General features: G+C 39.5%; 1 protein-coding gene and 1 non-coding gene across 3 annotated transcripts in view; one reads left to right on the forward strand and one right to left on the reverse strand.

Moving 5' to 3' along the window:
• CTNNA1 (catenin alpha 1) overlaps positions 1-20,994 on the forward strand; it is a 202,031-nt gene that overhangs the window by 142,078 nt on the left and 38,959 nt on the right. For both annotated transcript variants that reach the window (XM_054717899.1, XM_008141738.3), the window contains exons 8-9: positions 9,902-9,982; positions 15,337-15,489. In XM_054717899.1, the coding sequence (XP_054573874.1) occupies positions 9,902-9,982; positions 15,337-15,489 (234 nt within the window). The remainder of the gene's footprint in view (positions 1-9,901; positions 9,983-15,336; positions 15,490-20,994) is intronic.
• LOC114233509 (U6 spliceosomal RNA) lies at positions 8,544-8,648 on the reverse strand. The gene has a single exon (XR_003619654.1). It is a non-coding gene; the product is annotated as a U6 spliceosomal RNA (small nuclear RNA).

Below are 20,994 nucleotides of genomic sequence, written 5' to 3' on the forward strand. Positions count from 1 at the left end.
TTTTGGCATCTATGTTCATGAGGTATATTGGCCTGTAATTCTCTTTCATTGTGTTGTCTTTAACTGGTTTTGGTATTAGGGTGATGCTGGCTTCATAGAAGGAGCTTGAAAGTGTTCCTTCCTCTTGAATTTTTTGGAATAGTCTGAGGAGGATAGGTTTTAGTTCTTCCTTGAATGTTTGTCAAAACTCTCCTGTGAAGCCACCTGGCCCCGTGCTTTTGTTAGCTGGAAGCTATTTGATGACTGCTTCAATTTCTTCCATAGTTATTGACCTATTGAGATGTTTATATTCTTCCTGATTGAGTTTTGGAAGGTTATATTTTTCTAGGAATATGTCCATTTCCTCCAGGTTGTCCAGTTTGTTGGAATAGAGTTGTTCATAGTTTTTTTTAACAATCCCTTGTATTTCGGTGGGGTCTGTTGTTATTTCTCCTCTTTCATTTCTGATTTTATTTATTTGGGTCCTCTCTCTTTGCTTCTTGGTGAGCCTGGCTAGAGGTTCATCAATCTTGTTTATCCTTTCAAAGAACCAGCTCTTGGTTTTGTTGATCTTTTGTATTTTTTTTTGTCTCTATGTCGTTTATCTCTGCTCTGATCTTTATTATTTCCTTCCTTCTGCTTACACTGGGCTTTTCTTGTTGCTCTCTTTCTAACTCTTTGAGTTGTAGGGTTAGGTAGTTTATTACCATTGTTTCTTGTGTGTTTTTTTTTTTGCAGTAGGCGTGTAGAGCTATGAACTTCCCTCTCAAGACTGCTTTTGCTGTGTTCCGTAGATTTTGGATTGTTGTGTTTTCATTGTCATTTGTTGCCATGATGTTTTTTATTTCTTCCTTGATCTCTCTGGTAACCCAGTCATTGTTTAATAGCATGCTGTTTAGTCTCCATGTGTTTGATTTTTTTGTATTGTTTTTATTGTAGTTGATTTCTAGTTTTATGCCATTGTGATCTGAGAAGATGCTTGATATGATTTCTATCTTCTTGAATTTGAAGAGACTTTGCCTGTGACCCAATATATGATCTATCTTTGAAAATGACCCATGTGCACTTGAGAAGAATGTTTATTCTGTGGCTTTGGGGTGAAATGATCTGAAGATGTCAATTAATTCCATCTGATCTAGTGAGTCATTTAAGATTGATGTTTCTTTGCTGATTTTTTGTTTAGAGGATTTTTCCAATGGTGATAGTGGGGTATTAAAGTCCCCAACTATGATTGTATTGCTGTCAATTTCTCCCTTGATATCCTCTAGAAGTTTTTTTTATGTATTTGGGTGTTCCTGTATTGGGTGCGTATATGTTTACCAGAGTTATTTCTTTTTGTTGGATTGCTCCCTTTAATATTATGAAGTGGCCTTCCTTTTTTTTTTTAAATATATTTTATTGATTTTTTTTACAGAGAGGAAGGGAGAGGGATAGAGAGTTAGAAACATTGATGAGAGAGAAACGTCAATCAGCTGCCTCCTGCACATCCCCCACTCGGGATGTGCCTGCAACCAAGGTAAATGCCCTTGACTGGAATCGAACCCGGGACCCTTCAGTCCACATGCCGACGCTCTATCCACTGAGCCAAACCGGTTTCAGTATGAAGTGGCCTTCCTTATCTCTTTTTATGTCCTTCATTTTGAGATCTAATTTGTCAGATATAAGTATTGCTAACCCAGCTTTTTTTTTTTTTTTTTTTTTTCATTTCCATTCGCCTGAAAAACCTTTTTCCATCCCTTCACCATCAGTCTGTGTGAGTTCTTTTTTCTTAGGTAGGTTTCCTGTAGACAGCAGATATATGGGTCATGTTTTCTTATCCACTCAGCAACCCTATGCCTTTTTATTGGGACATTTAATCCATTTACATTTAAAGTTATTATTGATAGGTACTTGTTTGTCCCAATTTTTATTCTTTACTCCTGTGTTCCTTCTTTGCTTCCTATTTCTTCTTTTTATAGCAGACCCTTTAGCATTTCTTGCATTGCTGGTTTGGTGGTAATAAACTACCTTAATCCCTTTTTGTCTGTGAAGCTCCTCATTTCACCCTCAATTTTGATTGATAGCCTTGCTGGGTACAGTATTCTTGGATTCAGACCCTTCCTTTGCATGACTTTGTATATTTCATTCCATTCCCTTCTGGCCTGATGAGTTTCTGTTGAGAAATCAGTTGCTAGTCTGATGGGGGTTCCTTTGTATGTATCTTTCTGTCTGTGTCTGGCCGCTTTTAAGATTCTTACTTTGTCGTTGGTGTTTGCCAATTTAATTATAATGTGCCTTGGTGTCGGTCTTTTGGGGTTCATTTTGTTTGGGACTCTGTGAGGTTCTTGGATTTGTGTGAGTTTTTTTCTTCCCTATATCAGGTAAGTTTTCTGTCATTATTTCTTCAAACAGGTTTTCTATTCCTTGCTCAGTTTCCTCTCCTTCTGGTACCCCCATTATGCGGATGTTGTTTTGTTTTGTGTTGTCCCAAACTTCCCTTAGGCTCTCTTCCTGCTTATTAAATTTTTTTTTTTTCTAGAAGCTGCTCTGCTTGGGTATTTTTTCCTACCTTGTTTTCTAGCTCACTGATGCGGTCCTCTGCTTCTTCTAGTCTACTGTTGATGCTTTCTATTGAGTTCTTTATAGCAGCGATGCCATTTCCCATTTCTTCTTGGTTCTTCTTCATTTCCTCTTGGTTCTTACACATATTGTCAGATTTGTCTTCCATTCTTTTCATCCACCTTATGACCATTACTCTGAATTCTTTCTCTGACAGGTTGCTTGCCTCCATTTCGTTTAATTCCTTTTCTGGCCTCCTTTTCTTTCATATGCAGTCTGTTTCTTTGTCTCCCCATGATCTCTCTTCTCTGGATGTCTGGTTATGTAGTTCTCTCTCTTTTGCTAGGTGAAATCTGACATTTCCGTGAGAAGGTGCAGAGCTCCTCTGAATCTGCATGTTCACACTGCTGCTTGGGGACTGGTGTTCCTGGGTTTGCAGCTGTTCACTGGGTGGTGGTGTTGTAGATTCCCAGGATTTTTAGGCTTCCGATAACATCCACTCTCCCCTTCAAGATAGCGCGGTCTCTGTGTCAGAGCTGGTTGCTCCGGGAGGGATTCAGCAGCAGTGGAGGCTGCCGGTCAGGGGAACCCCGTCTGGCAATCCCCAACAGTCCCTTGGAGTATAGCTGTCCCTCAATTCACAAATAAACACTCCCTGTGCGACCACACACTCCCCTTTAGTTCTCTCACTCACGCACTATCTTGCAGTCTGCCTTCCCGTCGGCAGCCATCTTCAACCCGGAAGCTCACCAAATGTTTATTGCATGAGAATGTGTTGCCCAGTTCACACCAACCTTTTATTTTAGTTGTACTCATGAAGATAGATGCTAGTCTCCTTTGGTTTTCAAGCATTTTTCTTGAGTGTATTTTTAATATTATAGCTCCACATTCTTCTGAAGCCTTCCAATAGCACCTTAGATATCACTTCCTCACTCCTGTTTTACTTAAAGGCTCTACTCCCCTTTTGTACTTGATGATGCTGTTTCATTCCTTTCTCTCATTGTCTTAGGGGTGGGATAGAGGGCACTTCAGATGCCCTTTCTGACTTGGGTCTTGTGGAATGCCATGGTTCTTATTTTTTAAATTTTGTTTAATTTCTGGTGGCTGATGGAGGCATTGTATCTAATTAGACCTTCCTCTTGAGTTAATCACACCTTCTTGTTTTCTTTTAAATAGTCTTTAAATGTTTCAGGGTTAAAACCCTGGATTCTCTGGTACTCTCTCCAGCCTTGCTTTAGATGAAAATGAAGATAGAAAGCAGTATTGGGGGTTATTTGAAAAGCCTTATCTTTTCACTAATAACATGAAATCAGGAGACTGATCATTTGCCACATAGCTCACACATTAAATCCTATGACTTTTAAACATGTCTTTAATTGGTCACTAGTTTCTCATTTCATTCATGTCCAATGGGAGAGGGACAGGTATGATTTGAAAATGGCTGTGAAGGTAAGTGTAAGGTGCTATGGGAGCACTCCAGAGGGGCATTTAACTTGAACTCAGAGTTGCAGGTGGCTAGAGGAAGCATGATATCTCACCTAGAGATAGGATAGGAATTAGAAGAAGTGTGGGAAGAATAATCCAGGTTGGTGAGGGAGAGCATGGCATGTCTGAAGAATTAAAATGCAGTAGACATATCATGGCATGGAAGATGGCAAGAGTGACCATAGTCGTTGAAGTAATGGTAATGTCTGGGCTCCAACAGGGAGAGTGCAGAATAAGAAGAGAAGGAAGTCTTTGGCAGAAGAGTCCTCCCTGAAGGGACCATGTAGATCCTTTAGCATATAGTATGTTCCTTCTCTGGAAGTGCTGTGGACGTTTTCACAGTGTATTTTTCCCTGGAAGCATTGAATTTATGTTGTGCTTAGGTTGATTATTCTTCCGTAGACTCACCTGGGAACCTTTGTCACATTATTTCTAGGGACTAAAATGCAGCTTGAGATGCCACCAGCTATGCTAGGGACATATTTCGTCCCTTCCTGACTGTTGCTTATTTTATCCCTTCCCAGAGGGAAGGGTTGGAGTGGAGTCAGGGCCTTCAAAGGAGGATTAGGTTATGGGTGAGGAATTAGTGGACATACATGCCAGCCACAGCAGTGAGACCTGGTATTATCTGTGGCAAAGGTCTGAGTGGTTATGAGTTTGTTATGGGAGAATGCTTACTCTTTCTGAAATGGGGCAGTTCTTTTGAAGAAAAAAAAAGGCTTGTTCTTTCGGATGTTACCTCCAAAATTGATAAAATCCTCCATGAAATTCTAGTTAATAATTTTTAAAAATCAATGCCTAACTTAAATGTAACCTTCTGCATAACTTTTACTTATTCCTTTGACCCACTATTATGTCATGTAGAACTCCTGTGAGGCCCAGCATGATACAGAGTATTGCTAAATTAGGTGTTACTCTAAATTATTTTATCTCAGATTATAAGCCCCCTGAAAGAAGGATTATGACTGGTACTGCCCACTCCAGTGGATGCAGAGTAGGTGCCCAGTAAAGAGTGTGCCTAAATAAATAGAAGTCTGTCCACATACGATGAAGGAAGGGGGAGTAGCTTCTTTAAGTTTCTGTTAAAGATGAGTTTTGAAAGCTCTTTCATATCTCTACAAGAACTGTTGCTAGAGGTTGTCGCAGCTAATAACCTTTGCCTCTCTTCAGCTCAGCTGATATTTACTTGCAGAGGAGCTTTATGTTAAAACCTCAAACATGCCTTATCTTTTTCTTAGCAAGCCCTTTCCTCACTGCTTAGCAGGGACATTCATATCAAAATTGAGTGAACATAGGTGGTCTCTCTGCTCAGTGGAATAGTCTCTTAATTAGGTGGGAGCTGAAAGTCAGTTATTTTAAAGATTCATTGAGCAACTTTACTTTTGGCCTACCTAAAACTAGAAATAAAAAACCCTAACAGAGCTAATGTCAAAAGAGAAGTAAAATTTTATTTTATAAATCAACCAGCTTTCTGCTTTCATCAGGTTCATCATAAGTGTGTGTATGCATATATACTCATGCTGATTATATTTTAAATGATTGGATGCTTTGAGTTAAAAGATGGTCTGACTCTAGTATAACCTAAAAGCTTCAGTAAATAAATGCTTCTGATCTGCCCCCTCCTCATTCATGAGGCATAAACCTCTTATTTCCTTCAGTAACAAGAAAAACAAATTGATTTTTTAGGGTAGTTAGACAAAGAATTAACAGATTCATGATGTGTGTTGCATCTTAAAGTGAATTTTGTTGTGTGACTATAATTCCCTCAAAAGTCAATTTTAAGGATTTGCTTTTATATAACTTTCAGAGGAAATCCTTCCACCCAAATTGAGGAAATTTCTGGGCATTTGAGGTTACTGAACCCAACCTTGGGTTTCTGATAATTTTTTTTTTTAATAAATGATCTGTTACAAATATAAAAAAACCACCACACACACACAAAAAAAAAACCCATGGCTAGAAACAATGACAGACTTTACTGGGTTTATATAGAGGAATTTTCTTGGAGTGCATGAGTACTTAAGGAATATACTGAGACTTTCTTGATTAAAACATTAATTAGGAGGTCAGTTGTTTTTTTAATTGAAGTGGTGGGTTCCCCCACCCCACTTAATTTTTTTAAAAATTATTTATTGTTGAAAGTATTACATATGTTCCCCTTTCTGCCCCCCCCCCCCATTAACCCCCTCCAGCCTGCCCTGGCCCCCCCCCCCCCCCTCTCCCATGCCTATAGCACCCTATTGTCTGTGTCCATGGGCTATGCATATATGCATACAAGGTTTTGGTTGACTAGCGCCCCCCCCCCCCCCTTCCCTCTGAGATTCCGTACTCTGTTCCATGCTTCCGTATCTCTGCATCCACTCCATCAGTTTATTTTGTTACTTAGATTTCACATATGAGTGTGATCATGTGATACTTGTCTTTCTCTGACTGGCTTATTTCACTTAGCATGATATTCTCCAGGCCCCTCCAAAGGGTAAGAGATTCTTCTTTTTTACTGCTGCATAGTATTCCATGGTATTAATGTACCACATATTTTTCTCTCCATTCACCTACTGATGGGCACTTGGGCTATTTCCAGATCTTAGTTATTGTAAATTGTCCTGCTATGAACACAGGATTGCATACATTCTTTCTGATTGGTGCTTCATGTTTCTTAGGATATATTCCTAGAAGTGGGATTACTGGGTCAAATGGCAGATCCATATTTAATTTTTTAAGGAAACTTATTTTGATGCAGTCCCATTTTTAAAAATTCTCCTTAGTTTCTTATACCTTAGGACAGTGGTCGGCAAACTCATTAGTCAACAGAGCCAAATATCAACAGTACAACACAACGATTGAAATTTCTTTTGAGAGCCAAATTTTTTAAACTTTTTCTAACGCCACTTCTTCAAAATAGACTCGCCCAGGCTGTGGTATTTTGTGGAAGAGCCACACTCAAGGGACCAAAGAGCCGCATGTGGCTCGCGAGCCGCAGTTTGCCGACCACGGCCTTAGGAGATGTATCTGTAAACGTACTGCTGTGAGAGATGTCTGAGATTTTTCTGCCTATGGTTTCTTCTAGGACTTGTATGGTTTCACAACTTTTAAATCTTTTATCCATTTCTAGTTTATTCTTGTGTATGGTGTAAGTTGGTGGTCTAGTTTAATTTTTTTTGCATGTATCTGTCCAATTATCCCAACACCATTTTTTGAAGAGACTTTCTTGACTCCATTGTATGCTCTTGCCTCTTTTGTCAAATATTAATTGAGCGTAATGGCTTGGGTCGATTACTGGGTTCTCTGTTCTGTTCCGTTGATCTATATGTCTCTTCTTGTGCCAGTACCAGGCTGTTTTGATTACGGTGGCTTTGCAGTATAACTTGTAATCTGGTATTGTGATTCCTCCAACTTTGTTTTTCTTTCTCAAAATTGCTGCAGCTATTCGAGGTCTTTTTTTTTTATTCTATATAAATTTTTGGAGTATTTGTTATAGCTCTATGAAATATATCATTGGTATTTTAATAGGGATTGCATTGAGTCTCTAGATTGCCTTGGGTAGAATGGCCATTTTAATGTTGGTTCTACCAATCCATGAACACAGTATATTCTTCCACTTAATTACATCTTCTTCTACCTCTTTTTTCAATGTCCTGTAATTTTCTGAATACAGTCTTTTGCCTTCTTGGTTAAATTTATTCCTAAGTATCTTAATATTTTTGTTGCAGTGATAAATGGGATTGTTTTAGTTTCTCTTTCTGAGAATTCATTATCTATATGAAAGCCAAGCAACCAGAACGTCAGAATGACCAGTCGCTATGATGTGCACTGCGGCCGGGCCAACCAGCCCGATTGGGGGGCTGCCCCTCCCTGCGGCTGGATTGGGGCTGGGGCCGGCCTGCCAACCTCCTGTAGCCCCTCCCCCCATCTGTTCCTGTCCCCAATCAGCCACCTCCACCCTGATTGGAGGCGGGGCCGGCCAGCCAACCTCCTGTGTCTCCCCGCTGCCCCCAACCAGCCTGGCTTGATTGGCCCCCATCAGGGCGGGCCGGCTGGACCCCATCTGTGCATGAATTCGTGCACCGGGCCTCTAGTTGGTGTATAAAAAAGCCATTGAGCCCTAGCTAACTTGGCTCAGTGGATAGAGCATCTGCCTGCAGACTGAAGTGTCCCAGATTTGATTCTGGTCAAGGGCACATGCTAGGGTTGTGGACTTGATCCCCAGTAGGGGGCGTGCAGGAAGCCACCAGTAAATGATTCACTCTCATCATTGATGTTTCTATCTCTCCCTCTCCTTACCTCTCTGAAATCTATAAAGATATATATTTTTTAAAAAGCCATAGATTTTTAGGTGTTGATTTTGTATCCTGCTACATTGCCAGTTTTTTGTTTTTTAATTAAATTTTAGACATCTTTCTCTGAGATCCTGGTATTTGATCTTTGAGATTATCAGTAATTAATTATACTTGTCACATTCTTTTCTTACTAATAGCTATGAATAAATCACGGTTTATTCCTGCAGGTAGAAATTCTCATATCTGAATCACTTTTGTTTTGTTTTAAATATGGAATGCTTGATGAATTTGTTTCATCCTTGTTCATAGGCCATGCTAATCTTTTCTGTATTGTTCTAATTTTAATATATGTGTTGCTAAAGTGAGCACCAAATCAGTTTTGTTGAAACTCTTATTTTTTTACCCATTAATATTAGTGGACTACTTAATTTTATTGGCAACACAGGAATACTGGGGGGAAAGGAAAGGAATGTGACCCTGTTTAGATTTCATAGTGACCATATCAATTTATCACTTATATTTCAACTTTTAAGTCTTCTTTTTGTCCTCTGCTAACCTATATCCCCCAATATTCCAGCAGTCCATTAGAAATGGGGGCAGAGGGACAAGTGTCATTGTTCCCACTTAACAGATGGGGGATGAGAGAAAGCGAGTAACAAACATACATAAAAATGCACTCAGAAAATAAAACCATGTTTCCTCATTCCCAACCAGTCATCTGCTGTTATTTATGTACTAATGACATATATATACCAGAATGTCTTGAGGGCACCCAAAGGTAGAACACTGGGTTAAATTCCTTTGCCTGTTTGTCTCTCTCCTGTGATTACTATGTTTTACAGAAAGAGCCACATTTTTTGGATGGGATTTTTGTAAGGAAAAACTTTTGATATACTTCATAGTTTAACCTCGCAGATGTCTTATTAAATATTTCTAAGCACATGGCTAGCCCTATCTAGGATAATTGCCTTTGTCCTTTTTCTTTCTATTACCATATATTTTGATTCTGTGCAATACAACTGCATTAAGCTTAACCTCGAATTAAGAAAAAATATGGCTGAAATAATCTCACAAAACATTCTTGTTCAAGTTCCATAATATTCATTATTAACTTGACCCACCATGGTACATCTTAGTTTTAAAATTGTTTTTTCAAGTTGTTTTAGTGCTGGGTGCCAACTTTAATATTTTGACATTTTTCAAATCTCAGAGTTCATCAAAATCAGATGTAACCTGTTCTACCTTGCATTTCAATAAGAGCTGGTTTGTTAATGAAATTTGTGTATGCTGAACCTTGAATTAAAATACAAATTTAATTTTTCAAGTGGAACTTTTAAGTGACAGTCTTGTCTTGTTCCTTGGTTTTTCTTATTTTGATAAAACTCCCTCACTTTCCATCATCAGATGATCTGGAGCCTAAGAGTTGTAAGATTATGTTTTTATGAACAAAGCCAAATGATCCCCTCTGTTCCCTCCCCCTTCTTCCCCCCAGTGTATTTTCTAACTTTGGGCTAAAAAATGTTGACTGTTTTTTCAATGTTAATTTGAACATAAATAGCTATTGGCTATCATTAAATTTTTTGTGAATCACTAAAAGGTGCATTTCTTTCTTTCTTTTCCAGGCTGGGCGTAAAGAAAGAAGTGATGCACTCAACTCTGCAATAGATAAAATGACCAAGAAGACCAGGGACCTGCGTAGACAGGTAAGCTAAAGAAAATACCGATTGCTTTCCCAAATTCTCAATTTTGTAGTTTTTGTTAAAATCTCAATAAATACTGGTCCTGCTCACATTTTATTAGGGTTAAGAATTGCTTTTCACAGGAAACTGACTATCTCTGTCTGTTTTGTTGCTCATAAGCTTCTAAATGGCTAATCAAATGTCTCGGGGACCTGGACTAATATGGTCCCACTGGGATGGACTGCATAAATTAGCTCTAGTGTGAAAAGGATGTACAAATAAGAAAATCAATTTAAAATGACTTGGGGACTGAAAATACCCTGAAGGATCTCATGATACTCACATATTAGTAAAGACAAATTGCAGTTATTTTCTGACTTGCCCCATTCTGATTACATACTCACAGTTTCTTTAGATCCTTGGTGGAGATGTATTTCCAGGATACATACGGTGGGTATAGAGGAAAGAACTTCTTACTTAAAGTTAAATAATTCCATTAACATTTTGGAATCAAATTAACTTTTACTCTTTAAAATGGTAAGGTTGAATTTATAGAAGATGCTTGATATGATTTCAATCTTCTTGAACTTGTAGAGACTTGTTTTGTAACATGTGGTCTATCTTTGTGAATGATCCATGTGCACTTGAGAAGAATGCATATTCTGTTGCATTGGGGTGAAATCCTATAATAAAGAGGGAATATGCTAATTGACTATCCCACCCTCAAAGATGGCAGCGCCCACAGCCAATAACGAGGGAAAATGTTAATTGACTGCCCCGCCCTCAAAGATGGCAGCACCCATAGTCACAAGATGGCAGTGCCCAGTCCCATCAGCCCCGCCGGGGCGACAGCCCCCCAGCCGCCCAGGGCTGGCCCAAGGCACAGGCAAGCCTCAGATGGTGGCTGCCCAGCCACCCAGAACTGCCCGAGGCTCAGGTAACCAGGGCTGGCCGAGGCTTGTGCTGCCGGCAGTGGCAGCAGCAGAGGTGTGATGGGATATCGCCTTCCCCTGATCGTCGGGTTGCCTCCTGCCCCTGAGGGCTCCCGAACTGTGAGAGGGGACAGGCCAGGCTGAGGGACCCCCCTCCAGTGCATGAATTTTCATGTACCGGGCCTCTGGTGTTCTATAAATGTAAATTAAATCCATCTGATCCAGTGTGTTCTTTAGAGTCTCTGTTTCCTTGTTAAGTTTTTGCCTGGAAGATCTATCCAGTGAAGTCAGAGGGGTGTTAAAGTCCTCTAGAAGTTTTTTTTTTTTAATATATTTGGGTGCATATATGTTTGCCAGGCTTATATCCTCTTGTTGGATCAACCTCTTTAATATTATGTAGTGTCCTTTGTTGTCTCTTGTGATGGCCTTCATTTTTAAAGTCTATTTTGTTGGATATGAATATTGCTACTCCAGCTTTTCTTTCTTTTCCATTTGCATAGAAAATTTTTTCCCATCTCTTCACTCTCAACCTGTGTGTGTCTTTTGTTTTGAGGTGGGTCTCTTATAGATAGCATATACCGTATTTTCTGGCGTATAAGACGACTGGGCGTATAAGATTTTCCTGGGTTAAAAAGTCATCTTATACGCCGGAAAATACAGTAGTCCAATATATCTAATCCATTATATCTAATCCCATCAATATAGTCCAATATACCATATTTTCCGGTATAAAACGACTTTTTAATCCAGGAAAATCTTATACGCCTAGTCGTCTTATACGCTGGAAAGTACGGTAGTTGGGTCATGTTTTTTATCCATTCAGCTACCCTACGCCTTTTGATTGGAGCATTTAGTCCACTTACATTTAGGGTTATTATTGATAGGTACTTATTTATTGCCATTTTAATTCCGTATGGCTAGGTTTCTCTCTGTTTCTTCTTCTCATTACAGCAATCCCTTTAGCATTTCTTGTAATCCTGGCTTGGTGGTGATGTACTCCTTTAGACTTTTTTTGACTAGGAAGTTCTTTATTTGACTGTCTATTTTGAATGATAGCCTTGTTGGATATAGTAATCTTGGTCTCAGAGTCTTCCTTTCCATTACCTTGAGTACTTCATGCCATTCCCTTCTGGCCTGTAGTGTTTCTAATGAGAAACCAGGTGTCAGCCTTATGGGAACTCCTTTGTAGGTAACAGTTTTCTTTTTTCTTGCTGCCTTTAAGATTCTTTGTCTTTAATTTTTGGCATTTTAATTATGATGTGACTGGGTGTAGGCCTGTTTGAGTTGTTCTTGTTTGGGGTTCTCTGTGCCTCCTGAACTTGGGTGATTTTTTTCTTTACCAGGTTAGGGAAGTTTTCTGCCATTATATTGTCAAACACCTTCTCTATTCCTTTCTGCCTCTCTGGCACACCTGCTATTCTAATATTGTTACGTTTCACATTGTCCCACAGCTCCCTTAAGCTGTCTTCCTGTTTTTTAATTGTTTTTTTCTTTTTGGTTTTCTGATTGAGTGATATTTTCAACTTTGTCTTCTTATTCACTGATTCGATCCTCAGCTTCCCCTAACCTACTGTGTATTCCTTCCAATCTACTGTGTTATGTCATTCTTTATCTCAGACTGTTCTTTTTTCATAGTTACTATATCTTTTTTCATGCTGTTGAGCATCTTTACCATCATTATTCTGAACTCTGAGCCCTGTTTCAGATAAGTTTCTTATCTCTGCTTCATTTATCTCTTCTTTTGGAGAATTCTCTAGTTCTTTCATTTGGGGGTTGTTTCTTTTGTTTCCTCATTTTGTTGTCTGTTTGGGTTTGTGACAGTGTTTTAGGTAAATCCTCTACACCTCTCAATCTCTAGTGCAGGACAGTGTTAAAGGCTATTTCTGACCAATTAGATCAGGCAAAGACTCAAAGCCTCGAGGTATGGTGAGAGGTTTTTTTCTCCAACAGGGTGGCACAGTTGCTCCTGCCTGGAGGCTAATTGTTACTTTTAATCTCTTAAGTGGCCTCAGGGCAAGGTGTTTTCCAATAGGGTTTGTCAACTGTTTTCCCCCCAGGCAAAGCAGATGTCTATGTGGGAAAGATGTCTTCTGCTGTGTGAGGGAATGACTCAGCCCAGGAAACTTGGGGTGTCTGCCTTCTTAGCTCTATTTCCCATGTCCCCAGTCCTGGCCTCTGTGCTCTCACAGCTCCAGTCCACTTTACCCTCCCTCTGCCAGAGCACAAAGTGGGTGCTCTACAGGAAATTTTGTGTGTTGGCCCTTTAAGAGGGTTCCTGAATTTTTAGCTGTTACTCCCTAACAGACAACACCCCACTGCTTTTCACAGCCAGATGTTATATGGGTACCCTCCTCAGTATTGGTGCTCTCTGCTGGGGGGCCCAGCTTGGGGATTAGATCCCAGAGTTCTCAGTGGTACCTCTCCTTCCCCCCCCCCCACCCCCCCAATAGCTGAGATATCTCTCTGGGACTTCAGTTCCTGTCTGTGGGTGCCCGGCCAGCCCTTTGGTGCCTCCACCCCTCCTACCAGTCTGTATGTGGTCTTTACTTTTCAGTCCTCGGGTGTCAGGGTTCTCTACTGCAAGTTTTCCGCTGATTATTCAGGAAGTTTTTCTGCATTTTAATTGTAATACCAGTTTGTTCCTGGGAGCATGTCCGTGCAGCACTCACTTACTCTGCCGCCATTTTTTTATTACTATCATTATCATTATTTTTTAAAAATATATTTTTATTGATTTCAGAGAGTAAGGGAGAGGGGGAGAGAGATAGAAACATCAGTGATGAGAAAGAATCATTTATTGGCTGGCTCCTACACGCTCCCTACTGGGGACTGAGCCTGCACCCCGGGCATATATGCCCTTGACCGGAATCAAACCTGGGACCCTTCAGTCCACAGGTCTATATGCTCTAGCCACTGAGCCAAACAGGCTAGGGCTCTACCACAATTTTTAATCTCCGAAGTTGAATTTATAAAACAATGTATCAAAACTTAAAGAGTGGTAGTAGTAATACAATTTCCATACTTAGTGGAGGGACATTTTATTGTCATGTCTGATATAATGCAAAATTAGAGATGGGCTGTATCTTTATTTTCTTTTTGACCAAGTATCAGAAATGGTTATAAGATGACCTTTCCGTTTATTTTATTTTATTTTATTTTACTTATTATTATTTTTTATTTCCTCACTTGAGGGTATGTTTTTACTGACTTGAGAGAGAGGAAGGAGGATACATCGATGTGAAAGAGAAATATTGATTGGTTGCCTCCCGTATGCACCCCGACTGGGGCTCAAACCTAAAACCTGTGCCCTGACTGGGAATGGAACCCGCAACATTTCAGTGTATGGGATGACACTCCAACCAACTGAACTACCTGGCCAGGGTGGATGACCTTTCAGTTTTAAGGTTCAGTAAGTTAATCCTGTTCAGATAAACCAGGAAGTATATTTTCCCTCTCATTTTTATTTAGCCATTTAGGCTAATACCTATATCCCAAGACTATGTGCCAATTTAACTCAGAGCTGCTCCTTGTTTAGTTTTATATTATTCCTTTAAGATATAAGCTTTGTAATGCCCAAGAGAAAAAAAAATAATGTTGAAAACTGAGATTCTATTGCTGGAATGTTGTAACTGTAGTGTAAACCAAGCATGTCAAACTCAAAGGCTAACACGGGCCAAATAAACAAGGTTTAAGTTTATGTGGGCCACACACACAAAAAAAAAAGCTTCATTTTCATAGAAACATAGGTTTATTTCGATAGAGACATGCTGAATACAAAGGGCTGAAATAAATGAGTGATCGTTAACATAAAATAATAGAACATTTTAATAAAAATTAATTTTTTCTTGAACATTAACTTACCAGACACTGAATAACTGCACAAATTAATAAGCGTAATGTAAATAAACCTATTTTTCTTGTTCTCCGAAAGAGAAATATTTCCTGTTGCACACACCAAACAAGTCAGTTCAAGACTAATGACATGGCAGTCGGCAGCTAAAATATTCATTGCTAGTATTAGTGGAGAGTAACGGTGCGCCTGTGCGTAAGGGAAATGAATGCAACACAATTATACCAATCAGTCATTAGCGAAAGTTGTAGTTTGTTATTAATAATTATGTATAGCAAGATATTGTAAAAATTAAGTTATGAAATTTTTATTAAAAGGTTTCCTACATTATATTGGCTGGTCTGAAAAAAAATATTAAATGTGAGCTGCATGCGGTCCATGGGCTGTGAGTTTGACATGCTTGGTGTAAACCTTTATCTCCACAATCATGTTTCCTATGTTGCAGATTATATAACCGAATGGATCACATTGTGGGGGGAGGGTCCTCACATAAGTGCAGGGAAGCTATCATAAGCTTCAATTAGATTTAAAAGTACAAGAGAAATAAGCAATATAACTTCTTGTTAAAAATCAAATTTTTACAATTTAATTATTAGCTTCGCAAAGCTGTCATGGACCATGTGTCAGATTCATTCCTGGAAACCAACGTTCCACTTTTAGTGTTGATTGAAGCTGCAAAGAATGGAAATGAGAAAGAAGTTAAAGAGTATGCCCAAGTTTTCCGTGAACATGCCAACAAATTGATTGAGGTAAGTCTATTAGCAGTTTTATTAATTGTAAGTAACTTGATGGAATGTGGTGATTTTTTTTTTTTTTTTTTTTTTAGTCACATTATTTAATCAGCTAAAAATTTTAGGGGCTCACCTAGTATACAATATGTATAAGATCATTACTACTTAACATCTGTCTACAACTACTATTTTGGTCAGTTACATTGATTATGTACATGATTAAATATAGATAATTCCTGTCCTGGAAACTTAACATTTCTATTTAATGTTATGCTAATAAAGGTAGATTATGACATGACTCAACTCACAAGACACAATAGAAGGGAGTAGTGGTTAGAAGACAGAGCTCAAGAGTCACACGGTCTGGGTTTGCATCCTGGCAAATAACCACCCTACCCCACTACCCCACCCCAAATTCTAATTTCTTGTCTGTAAAATGAGGATGCTAATAATACCTATCTTGGAATTATTTTAAGATCTAAAAGAGAAGATGTATGTCAGGTGCTTAACACTTTACCTGAGACACAGACTCAGCCAGTCATCTTGTTTGAAAATTGAAGGCACTGACCCTTAACAATGCTGCTAATTAGATATGTTTGAATAGTAGAAATATGTATGTAAGTGGTTGGTTTGTAGAGTGATAAGAAAGAGGAGTGAATTGCTATTTAGTTTTCAGGTAAGTTAGGGTTGCTCTTACCTTTTGCTAACTGAAATAATGTTATTGTTTAATTTAGTCATTATTACTTTCTTTAAAAAATTTGACACATAGTAAGCATATATCCAAGTTATTTGTTTTTGTAACCTTAATGTAAAATGTCTATTATTTGGAAAAGATATTTCATAGACCATTTGGTAAGTTAGTTGTTATGTAAGAACAGAAAATGGGGCTTTTATGTAAAATTTATCTCTTGTACGTTTGGATTTATAGTGACATTAGGCCAGGTTAATACCATAAAAATATTCCAAGGAAAACATCAGTAATCACATTAAATGCATTGCTAATTTTACATCTAGTTTTCTTTGAACATTATGAATTAATTATGTACATAATACATAGGTCAGTCTGCTATTTAAGGTAGTGATTCTGGCATTTGGAATTAAAATGGGAAGACTTGCATTTTCTGTCTCCATTAAGCATAATCTTGTTCACAATAGTTACATGACAGCTTGAGGTATAACCTCCAAATGTATAAAGATTGTCTTCAGAAAGCCAACCTCTGTAAGTAGCCTACATATTAGAAAGTATGCCTGTGAAGTAGGAAGCAAGGACACTACCAGCCCAAGGCCTTGGGTAACAGGTACCAGTAATGGCATGAATAGGGGGCTCTGTGTGTTAGCTGAACCTCAGCGGGAAGCCCTTGTCTGTACTGCAGTTTGAGGGCCCTTTGGGCCTGCCTTGTCATCCTCAGTCTCAGAGCTGGCACTCTCTGAGCACCCTACTGTGTACCATATGCAACTGCAGTGTACTTTCCACAACATTTCTCAGGTGAGGAAACTTGAGCTTAGAGTTAAATAACTTATCTTAATGCTACCTGGGTTGTATCCATCCAACAATGAGGGCTATGCCACTTGAGCTTATTGGCTGAGTGGACAGCCTCATTCCCATGGGGAGCTTTAGGTGGACCTGGTGGCCTTGGAGACCTTGCTTTCAGGATTTTCGTCCATGCTTGCTTGTACTTTTCATTTCATTCTGAACATCATTTACCAAGGGCACCTTGGAGTTTAGAGTTAGGTGTTCCCTTTCACAACTCAGTTCTGACCCCTTTCTCACCTCTCTCCCCTCTCTGTGCCCTCCACCTCCTTATCCCCCACACAGATATATGTATTAAATGGCTTTTCATTGCTTGAGTCATAACCAAAGGCTTTGTAGCACCTTCTGCAAACAGTTAATTACATCCATGGTGATAGAGACATTAGGATATATAATTGCATATGTACATGAAAAGAAAATGAGCATTTAAAGTGTTGTAGAAGCCTCAATTTCCTGACTCAGGGCAGAACTTTATTCTTCAGTGACAAGGCTTCTCCTCCCCACACTACTTTTATAATAAAACGCCCGAACTTGTTTTAAGCAAAGGTAAAATACTTCATTGTTATTGTTTTGATAACTTCTTGGCTTCTTCCTTTCTTTCCATTAGTTCCCTCTTAAAAGGAGCCAACTTTGATTTGATGGGAGATTTGCCATTTTTCCTGGGGGTTTAGAAGTAAGAGTGCTATGTGAAAGTTGGGTAGGACTGGTGGTGATAGGCCTCTGGCAGGAAAGGAAAGATTCTGTAGCCACTGAGAATTCTGTCAGATGTTTGTTTTCCTAAAATACTACAGTACAGTTCTGTTGCTTACCACCTGGAGTTACCACAGCTGCAAGTTTGGGGGTCCCCAGCCCACCTGCACTTCTAACTGGCTATAAATTTGGAGGGTTCCCATGGCCTATTTCAGTTTCAATAATTTGCTAGAACAACTCATAGAATTCAGAGTAGTGCTATACTACTTATGATTACATTTTATTATGATACAAATTGGGACCAGCCAAATGAAGAGAAAACTTCTAAAACTTCACATAGGGTGAAGTGTGAAAAGGCCTTGTTAAGAAAACACACGAGCCGAAACCGGTTTAGCTCAGTGGATAGAGCGTCGGCCTGCGGACTGAGGGGTCCCAGGTTCGATTCCGGTCAAGGGCATGTACCTTGGTTGCAGGCACATCCCCTAGTGCAAGAGGCAGCTGATCGATGTTTCTCTCTCATCGATGTTTCTAACTCTCTATCCCTCTCTCTTCCTCTCTGTAAAAAATCAATAAAATATATTTAAAAAAAAAAAGAAAAAGAAAACACACAAAATTCAACCAAGTAGATTTGAAAATCTAATGGCTTTATTAAGAGATTCATGAGTCAGGAAGCATCCCATCTAGCAACTAGAAGGGCATTCTAAGAGTTGTACAAAATGGAAGGTTTTATAGAAGGGAGAGTGGGGCAGGGGAATATTAACAAAGGAAAAGAAAGGATTATTTCTTGGTGAAAGAGAACCCAAAAACAGATTGCCACTTCTTCCTGTGCACGGGGGCTGGGGCGTTATGGAGAAGGGCCCATGTGACTGATTACCTCATTGATGTTGACCAGAAAACACAGACTGGTTGATTAGGATTATGTTTCTGGGAGAGGTTGAAACTGCATTTAAAGTCTGGGTTTGGTATCATGGTCTTTTAGTACTAGTGCTGCCATTTTGGGCCTGTGGCTTTCTCTTTAACAGTCTCAGACAGTTTTCTCCATGGAATCGGAGCACCTCACCCTCCTGACACATTGATGGCTTGCCAACTAGGAAGCTCCACTGAGTTTCAGTGGCCAGAATTTTTATTAGGGTTTCATTATGTAGGCATGATTGATAGAACTGTGATTTAATTGAACTCAATCTCCAGTTTCCCTTGCTTCCCTGAAGCTTGGGCTCTCCTGAATGTCCCAATCCTCTAATCACTTGGTTGTCATGGTGGTCTGCCTCAATCCTCAGTCATCCATTAGCATTACTTATCTAGGGCCCCCACCAGGAGTTACCTCATCAGCATAAACTATCAGGGCCAATGATGAATACCAAGACTAATGAAATCTCAAAGATTTAGAAGTTTTCTCCCAGGAATCCAGGCCAAGACCAAACATTATTATACAGTACCTCCCAATCTTGAATGTAAGTATATACTTCTTAGATATGGAATGCCTGGTTTTCAGGTAGCTTGCTATGCAGCCATAAACACTTCATGAAAGAGGAAAGACAGGGCAGGTTTGTTTCTTGCAGCTTTATTAGATCCTGTTTGTGGCCATTTTCCAGTGACTTAACCTTTTGCACTCGGATGTCGAGTGTGACTCGACACGGTTAGCATTAGAATAAAGGAATCGAGAAAAAAGCAAGCGAGTGCAAAGGGTTTTAATACTCTTACCTGGTACTTCTCACATTGTTTTCCTTTTCCCTCTAGGTTCTCCCATTTGGAAGCCAGGTTTTCTGTCCTTTCCAGGGAATTGGGTCCATTTCTACACCTCAGTGAGTGATTCTTTTCCTCACAGAATCTATGATTCTCACTCAGGTGTATAAATCCCTTCTGTAGAACATCCCTGAATTGTCACTTATGTTTTCTTAGAGTTTTCCCCTACAGAAGGAGTCCTTCCCTCTAGATATTGAAGATGTGGTAAGGAAAAATAATGTAAAACTTGCATTAACTTTTTATACTGATTACATGTGAAAAGTAGTATCTTGGGATTAAATAAAACATTATTTTTGCTAATCTTCACCTTTTTAAAATGTGGCTACTGGAAATTTTTAAAATTTTTATGTAACTCACATTGTATTTCTGTTAGACAGCCCTTATCTAGATAACTCCTCAGGCCTTTCAGAGGCTCTCTTCATCCTGCCTCTTCTCTGAACGCTGACCACTTAACCAGCCCTTACTGAACACCTGCGCCAGAGGAGAGGCAGATGGAGTAGAGCAGCCAAGGCTTCCAGAAGGAGGCTCCACCTGTGTATCTCAGGTTGGTTTTAGCTTTTTGGGCAGTGACTTCAGTTTGTAATTTCACCAAGCTCACAGGCAGCCCAGGGTTTTCCCTCCAGAGGTGCTGCTGTTCAGTCCCCTCCACTCCATTCTTGTCTGTGTAGGTGCAGTTGTTGTTTGGCTCTCTTTGTGGTTTTGACAGTCGCCCAGTACATACTTCTTAGATTCGGTCTAATGTTCTGTCCTGTCAGGATTGCTGCAGGCATTATTCCTAATATTATAATGGCTTCGCGCGCGCTCGCGCTCGCTCGCGCGCGCTCTCTCTCTCTCTCTCTCTCTCTCTCTCTCTCTTAATTAAGTATCTTTTCTCCTTTATTCAATCTGATGTTTAGAAAATTATGTAAGACTGGGCATAGAATAGAACCTTTTAGTTTGCTACGAGAATTCATTCTCTTGATTGAACAATTCTTTGTATATAGTTGGCCTTTCAGGCAGTTAAGAATCCCTTTATTTTTGTCTTGCTCTCTAAATTATCTAGATAAAACATGTCTACACTGTTACCCTCATTTCCTGTTTAGTATCCTCCTTAAAATTGGGGTAACTATAGAAATCACATATATGCTATTTCTATGCTATATTCTAGCAGCTTCTTTTTAGATTCCAGCTGCCTATCTGCTCCCCAAAGCAGGTTGTGTTATGCTGTCCAGTAATATCTTCCTCTCCATCTCCCCATCTCCCTCCCCCCTCTAATTTTCTCCATAAACACTTGTATATCAGATAGCTGAACTCTTCTTACAGCTGATTCCTAAAGGGTATAGTCTGATTTATTTGGTGTTAGAAAATGTGCCCTTCAACACTGAAGTGAAGCCAGGTCTCTTCCCAGAACCATTTGGGGATGCTGTGTGATTGCTGCAGTAGGGATCTAGGGATCTAGATGTACATAAAACTTTCATCAGCCAATTTGCCTAGGGTTGCTCTATGGCAACACTGCTGGGCTTATTCACCCAACTTCTTTATTAGAGACTAGAAGCCCAGTGCACAAAATTCGTGCATGG

The sequence above is a fragment of the Eptesicus fuscus genome, chromosome 6 (genome assembly GCF_027574615.1).
Source record: "Eptesicus fuscus isolate TK198812 chromosome 6, DD_ASM_mEF_20220401, whole genome shotgun sequence".
Classification (NCBI taxonomy): Eukaryota; Metazoa; Chordata; class Mammalia; order Chiroptera; family Vespertilionidae; genus Eptesicus; species Eptesicus fuscus.